The 10,994-nt window shown below is 40.3% G+C and overlaps 1 protein-coding gene across 1 annotated transcript; it reads right to left on the bottom strand.

The window, feature by feature from the left end:
• Positions 1-4,302: 4,302 nt before the first annotated feature.
• On the bottom strand, positions 4,303-10,994 carry LOC132239679 (mitochondrial pyruvate carrier 1-like). The gene is made up of 2 exons (XM_059706342.1): positions 10,762-10,994; positions 4,303-6,646 (listed from the first exon to the last, which is right to left on the bottom strand). Exon 2 carries the CDS (start codon positions 6,131-6,133, stop codon positions 5,699-5,701), a length of 435 nt encoding a protein of 144 aa, XP_059562325.1. The 5' UTR covers positions 6,134-6,646; positions 10,762-10,994; the 3' UTR covers positions 4,303-5,698.

Genomic DNA, 10,994 nt, shown 5'->3' on the forward strand with positions numbered 1-10,994 from the left:
TGTAGTAATAGGTGAACAGGTATTGACACAATACACACTATATCATTAGAGTGTGACCTATTTAAACAACACATGCCATGGTGCTCTGCACAGGTGGATGTTAAATGAATTGAGGATGACGGTTGCCCCAGGCAACCTGTAAAAGCCCAGTCCTGCAAACAAGTGCCTTAGTTGTATTAGGGTAGTCTCCTGAGACCTCTTACCATTCCAAGAGGAACATACAATAGGGTCCACCTATTTCACCAATACAAGAGCACAGTCATTCTATAATGCACTCATTCTTTCCTATTATGAAGGAAATTCAAAAAATCCATGACTAAATTTCCAAATATTTTTACCACAAGGAAATGAAATTGAATAAAAATTGTACAGTGTCTATCTCCTGTTAAATTACCTTCTCAGACACTTTGTCAAATAGGAATATGGGAAAGGATGATTATTTATTTAAAAAATGTATTCATTAGTACAGGGAAAAGCATAAGATCTATATATTATTCATACTCCAATGGCTCATTTAACTTGGAATTAACCCAAAATATTTATGACCAGCTGAAATTAGCAATGGCCTTTTAAAATGAAACATTATTATACAGAGAGAAAAATCTGTAAGTTTAACCAATGTCATACTGGATAATATTATATATATTGAATATATGTGTATGTGTATATATGTATATATATGTACACATATGTAATTTTACTTCTTTAAAAATTTTTTCCTTTATTGATTTTAAAAAAGAGAGGGAGAGGGATAAAGAGATAGAAACATCAGTGAGAGAGAAACATCATTAATCGGCTGCCTCCTGCACACCCCCTACTGGTGACTGATCCTGAAACCCAGGCATGTGCCCTGACTAAGCATCCAATCTGTGACCTCTTGGTTCCTGAGTCCATGCTCAACTACTGAGCCACACAGGCTGAGTTAATTTGACTTTTAACAAGGGTGCTCTCCATAAGGCAACCAACCATGGAAAGAGTTTTCTGTATTTCAGAGCAAGATCTGTTTCTATTGCCAAAACTTTAAAGGACTAATAGTGCAGGTCAGAGAATCTGATGTATTAGGAAAAAGTGTCTGGTTTGGGAAGTTTGAACGGTCACAACTTTGAGAACTGCCTTCACCATGGGGTTACCTGCTAGCTTTTCAGTGCCTTTCCCTGGGCAGTCATTACAGGAAGCATCGATGAGGGATGCTCACCTGTTAGGAAGGAGGAAAATATCTGAACTCACATTAAATGAACACTTACTAGAAGTTTAAATATAGACTGAAAAGATTTCCTTGTAAATATTTGAGGCTTTCTAACATGCTTTGGTTTCCAGAGAAACCCTTAAAAATGTTTTCAATGCCATTTTTCTTCCTTTTTAACTACTAAAACATCTACTAAATTGCGTATTGTGCTATATCACAGAAATAAATGCCCTGGTTTAAAATGTATACATTACCTTTATGAAAAAACACAAAAAATATGGAAATATTATGCATAAATGAAATACTTAATATTCCAAATACTAATGAACATTCTCAAGGTTTAAAATATAATCTTATTATCCTTCTCCTTTATAGTATTGCTCTATTTACATAAACTATATGCTATTTTTCATATATAAATCTTTATATCCTTTATGAAACACCCAATTTTCACGAATCCCTTATTTTCTTTAGACAAGAAACTTATAAGTGTACAGTAATTTACATAAAGAAAGTTCTGCAACCTTCTTTGTCTTTAAAACTTTGGATACTTAACCCCTGACAGGGAACCACTTCATTCAGTGTGTGGCCTGCAGCCATAGCTAATAACTTAGTGGCAGTCTTAGAGAGAGGAAAAGTTCCCAGCAGAGTTGGAAGCTAGTGCAAAAACATCAAGAGATGTGTGCAGAGAATTGCTTTCTGATGATAAACCGACAGAAAAGATAATCCCACCATATAACCGTATTGCAACAAAACTCCCATATATCGCAGCTCTTGCATACTTATACGATGCAATTGAAGGGTTTGTGGTGTGCCCTCCTAGTAATGATGAGTTGACAAAGGTTTTGTTTTTTTCTTTGCTTTAAGACTTTATGCCCTATTTTTTTTTCTAACTGTATCTCCCTCATATTTTGGAGGAGATATTTTAAAGGCAAAATTGGTCATTCGAGCATTTTAATCATCTGCAATGTTTCACATATCTAATTACATTTTCATGTCTATGCACTTGTGTCATTTTACACACAAAAATAAAAATTATAAATATGCCTGCTTTAGCATGATACTTACAGGCAAAAATCAATATTAAAAATATGTTCAATACCATATTCTTAATAGTGATGATGCACTGTTAAGTTAAAAACTATATAGATAGGAATACAGACACACACATACACACATACTGGTACATTCATACAATAGACTATTACACATTTTTAAAAAATTAAGTTATCATCACTTACAATACAAGGACATGTAATGCATTATTCAGAGGAATGGCAAGCATCATGGCTTTTAATCCTTCAATTGTCTCCCTTTTACTGTGATTCTCCCATCTCTGCCCTCCTTTGCATGTTCAGTTCATCTTCTGGCTAATAAAGCTACAGCCAGTATTGGGTGGCCTGTTCAACAGGCACAATGTCTCAAGGAAGCAGAGAAAATATTGCTGGCAAGAAGGATGAGATTAACGTTGCTTATAAGTGGGTTTCAACAAAGGCTTCAAGAAATGTTGCTTATAATGACGTGTAAAGCACTCTATTTTCTATTTCATCTTTAAAACATTCTGTCACCACAAATAACTTATTTGATGACAGACCGATGAAACACTTTCTGAACCACAATAGCTTAGATCCATCAGGGTCCACAGCCAAGAGCCAGGTACAGTCCCCAGCCTCGTGGCCTTAGAGGGCGGCAGCAAGAGTTCAGGAAGGAGGACATCAGGGGTCTACCATAAGCTCCTGACCAAAACCCACCCGAAGGCTTGTGATGGAGGCCAAGGGCTCTGTGCTCAGTAACGTGCAGTGAGGTTAATGTAAATTCACTGCAGCCAGAAGGCCGAACGTGAGATCCGATGTGTGAGAACAGGCATGGAAAGGAATTAGGGGTTGGGATTTATCCTGCAGCAGAGGGAAGGCATCAAAGAGTTTAAAGCTGGGTGATAATAATGAAAAGGAAGATACTTCTAGCTTTAGTATCAAAAATGCCTTGGAAAGGAGTTGCCTCTCCATAAGCTCCTTTTAGGATACTGAGGGAATGAATGGGTGTGTGGATAAAGGAATGGAAAGGGTTAAAAAAGATTCTCAGGTCTGTGTAGTACAACTGGGAGTCAGGAAACAAGAATATCAGCTAAATTGAAAAGAAAAAAGTGAGCTAAAATTTGGAAACACTGTGTTCCTTTGTCTGTGGGGCTTTAGGAGATAAAAGTCTAAGTAGGGATTTGGAAGATAGCGGCAGCGAGAAGAAACGAAATTAACTTGGATAACTCTGCGGAGTGAATCAGAGAGGGAACAAAGGCACTGGGACATTTGAGGGTGAGCAGAAAAGAAGCCCCTGCGAAGACTGGAAAAGAGTAGCCACGGGTGTGGGAGACCTGGCAGCGAAGAAGTGAGAGAAAAAAAAGTATAAAAGAAAGATCAGGCAATGCTATAAGAAGGGTAACTAAGATAAGCACAAAAATTGCCTTTTGGCCGTGACTGGTTTGGCTCAGTGGATAGAGAGTCGGCCTGTGGACTGAAAGGTCCCAGGTTTGATTCCAGTCAAGGGCATGTACCTTGGTTGCGGGCCCATCCCCAGTAGGGGCTGTGCAGGAGGCAGCTGATCGATGTATCTCTCTCATTGATGTTTCTAACTCTCTATCCCTCTCCCTTCCTCTCTGTAAAAAAGTCAATAAAATGTATTTTTTTTAAATTGCCCTTTTGGATTCTGGGGGGGGGGGGGGGGGGAGAGAGAGAGAGAGAGAGAGAGAGAGAGAGAGAGAGAGAGAGAATGAGAAAAAGGAGGAAGAGGAGGAGGAGGAGGAGGAGGAGGAGGAGGAAGAGAGAGAGAGAATGAGAGAAAGGAAGAAGAGGAGGAGGAGGAGGAGGAAGAGAGAGAGAGAGAATGAGAGAAAGGAAGAAGAGGAGGAGGAAGAGGAGGAGGAGGAGGAGAGGAGGAGGAGGAGGGGGGGGGGGGAGGGATGGAGATATCTGGGGAGACTATTTCCACTGAGCTCCACATGACTGGTGACTGCCCTGTTTTGCAAGGGTGCATTATCCAGGGAACAAATGTCCCATTTCCATAAACTCAACTGTAAAAGGCAGGAGTGAGAGAGGTTGCATAGGACAAAAAACAGTGGAGGAAGGACTTTATTTTTATTAAGCTAGAAGAGACATGCAAATAACGTAGGTAAATGTCACAGCCCATTTTGTAACCACTACTTAGCCCAGAATATCCCAGCTAAGCGGCATTCAACGCCCTAAGACACATGCCTGCAAACAGATCAAAACGAATCAGTGTTCAGGATTTCGCTCCCTGTGTTCTGCATAGTCAGCGCAGCCTCCTGCGTTCTCACAAAGATAACACTTCCTCTCAAGAAGTGCCAGCCCTGGAGCCCTGCAAAGCTCCTGCAGAAACTGCCACAACACCCCTGCAAGCAAAGAGGGCGGCACCTCTGTGAATGTGAAAACAGCCGCGGGCCCAGCACAGCCCCCTGGGCAGGCATTGTCCCACGGAATTCTGGCGGTCTGATCTCTCAGTCAGTCCTTCCTCAGAAACACTGCATCATAAATCATGACAAGGAATCCTTCCCCTTGGACAGAAGATGTCTCTGCAGGGGGTAAGGAAACCCCTGCCTTGCGAGTTTCTTTGAAGACATTTCCATAGTTCCATGTCTCTGTATTTCTAGATGGTACCGAGCATGTGTACTGATAGAATGCAAAGCCAGCGTTCCTGGCTTATGGAGACGCACAACACTGAAGCCCAGCGGGTCAAAGAAAGAAGCTCTGAATGGCCATTAAATTCCTCTCTCTGTCCTTAGTCCCACCCTCCAGCTCCTACAGGATAATGTCAACCCACTGTTCAGGGCCCCGTGAAACTGGGCTGCAGATCCCCCTTGATGTTGTTTTCTCTTGGCCACGTGGAGGGATGGTTCAAGCCACCTGGTCTACCTTGCCAGCTCCTTGCCTTCACTAGAGTATGCATGCCAAGTCCTCCTCATTGTCCTCCCTGCTCAGTGCTCCCAACCAGCATGTCCCCCGGACCTAATTCCTAATCTCCTCCCTACCTTCTCTTAATTCCATATAGTACAGGTTTTGACATCAACTGCACAGAGTTGGGGATCACATATAGCTTCTTATATTCCAGGTATTTATCCAACCAAAGTTTATTGAGGAGTTATTTGGGGCCATAGAGTACACCTAAAAGTTCTTGCCTGCTTAGAACTATAGTTCCAGTGGCACACTTAAAAAAAAACAAAAACCCACAAACAACAAAAAAGCACACACCACAATTACACAATTGATATTCAAATCCTTATCTTTTTCTCTATTTTTTTTTCTGTGCTACTTTCTATTTTTTATTAACCAACCTGCAGGTTTAAATGAGATTTGCACTATCTTAGAGTCAAACCCAAAGTTTTATTCGTCTTTCGGAAGAATAACAGTTGGGAGCTGGCAAGCTGCCAAGATTCGACAGGGCCGTCTCAGCCTTTATGAATCAATCTCATGTCGGGGCCTGCAGGTGGGGGCTGGCGGCCACCTAGAAGCAGCAATCCCCAGGGTCGCAGAGGTACTCGCTCTCGCACTCCGTGGTGTCGGTGTCGGCTTTGGTGTCGGTGTTGGTGTCAGTGTCGGTGTCAGCAGCCGCCTTCACGCCGCTGTAGCGGTGGATGAGCAGGCGGCTGCCCTGCACACTCTGCGCCACCACGTTGGTGCCGTGGCAGGCCATCAGCAGCCGGTTGCGAGGCTGCACGCGGTAAGCGAAGCGCATGAAGGCCAGCGAGTAGAAGATGAGCGCCGTGGTCATGCGGCCGCTGATGATCTCCGGGGACGCCTTCATGTCCTTAAAGGCAGCCAGCGGCAGGCCCCAGTTGAATACGGGACCCCAAAGGTGTGTGCTGGTCACATAATCCCGAAACTCCTTGGTCTTCACGTAGTCCCATGCCTTCCGCCACAGCGCAATCATCGCTGCCATGTCTCCGAGCCGTGGTCACCACCGTGGTCACCGCCGTGGTCACCGAGCCGTGGGGGCGCGTGGTCACCGCTGTGGTCACCGAGCCGTGGGGGCGCCAACGGCCGAACAGCCAGCTCACAATGACGTGGGCGTGGAGACAGAAGCCGAAGCCGCTCTAATCCTTACCTTCTGACCCCGATGAGCGGGGAGACTGGGAGACACTGTGTTGTACTAAGCAGAGCAGGGGCTTCCACGTTAGAGGCACCTTTTCTTCAAGTGTCAACTCTGTGTGGAGGAGGGTGCGCCAGTCAACGTCTCTGAGGCTCCGTTTCGCCCCTTGTGAAATGAAGCCATCCATACCTACGTCTCGGGTTTCTTGAGAGGTTTCAATATTTTAACACATAAAGTTTTCTTGCATTAAGTGGTTGCGCATTAAACATGGATTGAACAAATGGAATGCATCTTTAAGTCTGTGGGAGATGATATAGAAATGGCATCTATATATGGAAATAAGTATCTTGGTGCTCCTCCAAACTAAGGAAAATAAACACAAAAATATGAGCAGTTAAAAAACGTTCTGACAAAAAAAAAATCTTTAAAAATCTCATGTGGTTATTGATTGAGTGCTTACTATGTACCTGTCATTGGGGTGATGAATTTAATTTTACCCGGGTACCTCTCAAAACCAATGTGTGAGTAAATAACTTATTTTACAGATTTCAAATTAAGGCTTAGAAAAGCAACAGGGCCAGTAAGTATCAGATCTGTCTGTGTATGCCTTACTGTCCAGAATCATGACTATCACATAGCAAGAGGTTTTTGAACATACAAGGATTTTCACAAACACACTGGCATAAGCTGCACCAAGGTTGCAACTCTGAATTATTAAATGTTTGCATTCAGTATGCTTGGTTGACTTGTACTCACAGCAAGCTCAGTAAGTGTTTAATAAAGTTTTGTATAAAAATAAATGTCCAATTCAAAGTAGTCTGCCATAGACATAAGAAGGTCACTTGTGTAACTCAAGTATTACAAATTGTGTGTTTTCCAAACTCTCTACAATTTCGCATTTGTAAAATTGGGGCGTTCTCATCTTCTGAAAGTGGATCTGATTTCTAAGGATTACCAAAACAAATTCTAGAATCTAGACAAAAGCTGGAAACAAAAGAGTGTCATCAGGCTGAGTACAGCTATGGCAGGACTATGAAGTCATACAACAGATTCTCCCTCCAAGTAAAATTCAGATAAAGGATTCATAGCAAATACTCCTCTGCTCATGTGCATATGGCCTCTCACTGTACTCCACTGTGTGATAGATTTGATTGATGCAAAAAACACGTCACAGAAAGAGGGCAATTTACCTCCATTTCTATTTTCACTCCATTTGGAGGAAATGCATTATTTGCACATGTCGAACCATGAGCAGACTCTACCTCGAGATACCACCTTCATCTGTCACTGTGAGTTATAACACTTTGCATTTGCAGAGTGATTTATGGTTTTAACATGCTCTGCTGTTAGCTAACTTCACAGTACCTCGAAGGTAGCTGTTATTTCACTTCCCTGTTTTCTCTTAAGCCTTTCAAGGATGGTCCACTCACATATGTTTTTTTGCCATACCGTAGTAACCTTAGAAAGTCAGTAATTTTCTTTTTGGGTTTTTGCCTTTTTTTGCAAACTGTACTCATATTGTTTTCAACTTTGTTTTATGTTTTAAATATTACAACATCATGCATGTTCAGAAAAGCCATTTTCTCTACATGGAAGTCAATGCACGCCACAATACTACCACACCAATAGCAATGAGGGGGGGGGGAAGGTGGATTACCTACCCTTCTTTTTCTCATTGCTTTTGGTGGAATATATGTACGCCTATGTTCATTGCAGCATTATTTACAATAACCAATATTTGGAAGCAGCCCAAGTGTCAATCAGTAGACGAATGGATAAAAAAAACTGTGGTACTTTTACCCAATGTAATACTACTCTGCTGTGAAGACAAAGAAAGTGTTACCCTTTGCAAGAGCAAGGATGGACCTGGAGAACATTATGCTAAATGAAATAAGCCAGTGAGAGAAAGACAAGTACCATATGGTTTCACTCATATAAGGAATTTAATGAACAAATTGAACTATTAAACAAAATAGAGACAGACTCATAGAAAACAGGTAGACAGCTCTGGTGGTGGTGGGGATTGAGCAAAAAAGAAAAAAAAAGAGAACGCATGGACATAGACAACAGTGTGGTGATCAAGGTGTGGGGAGGCGGAAGATGGCAGAGAGGGGATAAATGGTGATGGAAAAAGTCAAGTAAAATAAAAATTTTAAAAAGGCAGACTAATATAGTTACAGAATTCAAAAATAAAAATTCTTCACATCTCAGTAAGCATCATAGGCAAAGTTTAAAGATAGAAGACAACTGGCAAAATAATTTGGAAACTTTATATAACATTGTAGGTTGCAATATTTGCACTTATCCAGGGATTTATAGTTTTCACACATCATAGTTACACAATTGTCACTGAAACTCATATGTGTAATCTCAAAAAAATTTACGACGTCAAACTCATAGAAATAGAGAGGAGAAAAGTGGTTACCAGAAACGGGAGGTGGGAGAAAAAGGGAGAGGTTGGTAAAAAGTACAAACTTTTGCTTATATAATTAAGAATAAGGTCTGAGGATCTAACATATAACATGGTGCCAATGCTTCATAACACCACACTGTATAATTAAAATTGGCTACAAGAATAGAATGTAAGTGTTGTCACAAAAACATAAAGGTAAATGTGTGAGGTGAAGGATGTGTTAATTAACTGGATGGGGTGATCCAATCACAATGTTCATGTAGATCAAATCATCACGTTATACATGTGAAATTCCTTACACTTGTACTTGTCAATTATACCTCAATAAAACTGAAAAAACAGATTCAAGTATCAGAAAAAAATGGTGATGGAAGGAATTAAAAAACACCAAAAATAATATAAGACATGAGTTATTATTACTAGTAACAATAGTAAATAAACTTGGTTGCCAGGATCCCAACTCATGGCTGATGATAGATAAGGGCATCCAATTGCAATTTCCTTTAGCTCTATTGTGTGGCTAAGTGACAAACTTTCTTCATATTATATTCCTTTTCAGGAGGAAAAAGCTGGGGATCCAGGGTAAAATCCCATGACTACTTTCTCTTGTGTCATTGGAAATATAAAGCAGAAAGTTTTATATTATATCTCTTGCTAAAGGCGTATAAACCAAAAACAGAATCAAGTTGATTCCTAAACAGAGGGGTTTAAACAGCAATGTACAAATTTTATTCAGTCTCAGGGCCATTTGCAGTTGTGTTTTAAGAAGTGCATAAAGACAATACCAACCATGTTTAAGAGCAAGTGATAACCTACTAGCTTTGTGCTTTACCAGGAAGGAAAAATAATTCCTTAGTGGTGTCAAATGTTTCATGTCCTATTCAGAGATTACCCCCAAGTCCCCTGTAACAAAAGCCTAGCTTGAAATTCATGTGCTGAAATGCTAACCCTAGCACCTCAGAATGTGAGTGTTTGGAGATAGGGTCTCTGGTGAGGTAATTAAGTTAGGTTGAGGTCATTAGAGTGAGCGCTAATCCAATATGACTGGTGTCTTGATAAGGATAGGAAGATCTGAACAAAACTACTGACAGAAAGATGAGGCGACAACAGAGCAAACATGGCCTTCTGGAAGATGAGAGGCCTGAATAGAACTCTCCTTCCTGACCCTTGGAAGGAACCAACCCTGTAGACATCTTGATCTTAGACTTCTAGCCTCCAAAACTGGGAGAAAATAAATTTCTGTTGTTTAAGCCACCAGTCAGTGTTGCTTTCTTATGGCAGCCTTTGCAGACTAATGCAGGGACTGAGTTTAGTCCAAATGGCAATTTCTTAACAGCCATGATGAATGTCTGGAACCTGAGCTGGGACAGTATCCCCATGAAAGACAAACATACATATTCATGTAGGGGTAATAAGGTATGGGAAAAGCATGCAATTATAAAAGGTAGATATAGATGTAGAAGCACAAAGAAAAATCATTTAATAACAAAACCAAGTGATGGATTTTTTTCTGTTCATGTAGATGTATTTTTCCTGGAAACTTCAAAAGACTTTTGCTATCTTCATATTAAAAAAAAGTGACTGCATGCATCAAAAGGAAGATGCTGGTTCTAATCAGAATGCTCAACACATGGTAACTAAAGTTAAATGAATATATATATATATATATATATATATATATATATATATATATATATATATATATATATGTAATTGCCCTTAAATGAAGGATTCATTTCAGAAGTTTTGAGACTGGAGTGAGTCATCTGGAATTAAATAATGGAATGGACTAGAATCGTGTGCCTTTCTCCAGCAGAACATGTATTAGGAAAAAGCAATTGTTTGATGATGTGTGCGGCATAAGCAGATCTATTTGTATTCTGCCCTTTGAAAATAGTCCTTGTATATGCACATTTTTATGTCATATAGCTCAAGGGCTGGTGATTACCTCTTTAAAGGAACTGCTAACCATTTCAGGAAATTGTTGAATATCTGAAAATGATTTCAGAGTGTGAAAACATTTTATACACTCACAAATAAAATGCAGTCAGCTGGAAGGGACTACCTTATATTGCTGGCTCTATTTTGCATGTTTTTAATACTTTTAAGAGTTAGATGGTTTAATCTTTGGGTTCTTTGATAAGATACAGGTATTACATTAATACACTTCAGTAAGTGTCCTCCCTTCACTTAATGTGAATCTTCAAGTTTGCCTCCTGACATGCCATTTTCTGCTGATGGCAAAATAGTAAGAAGATTCATGGGTCTTTTTCTTTAGATCTTTTTTTTTTTTTCTGC

This window comes from Myotis daubentonii, chromosome 8 (genome assembly GCF_963259705.1).
Source record: "Myotis daubentonii chromosome 8, mMyoDau2.1, whole genome shotgun sequence".
In the NCBI taxonomy this organism is placed as follows: domain Eukaryota; kingdom Metazoa; phylum Chordata; class Mammalia; order Chiroptera; family Vespertilionidae; genus Myotis; species Myotis daubentonii.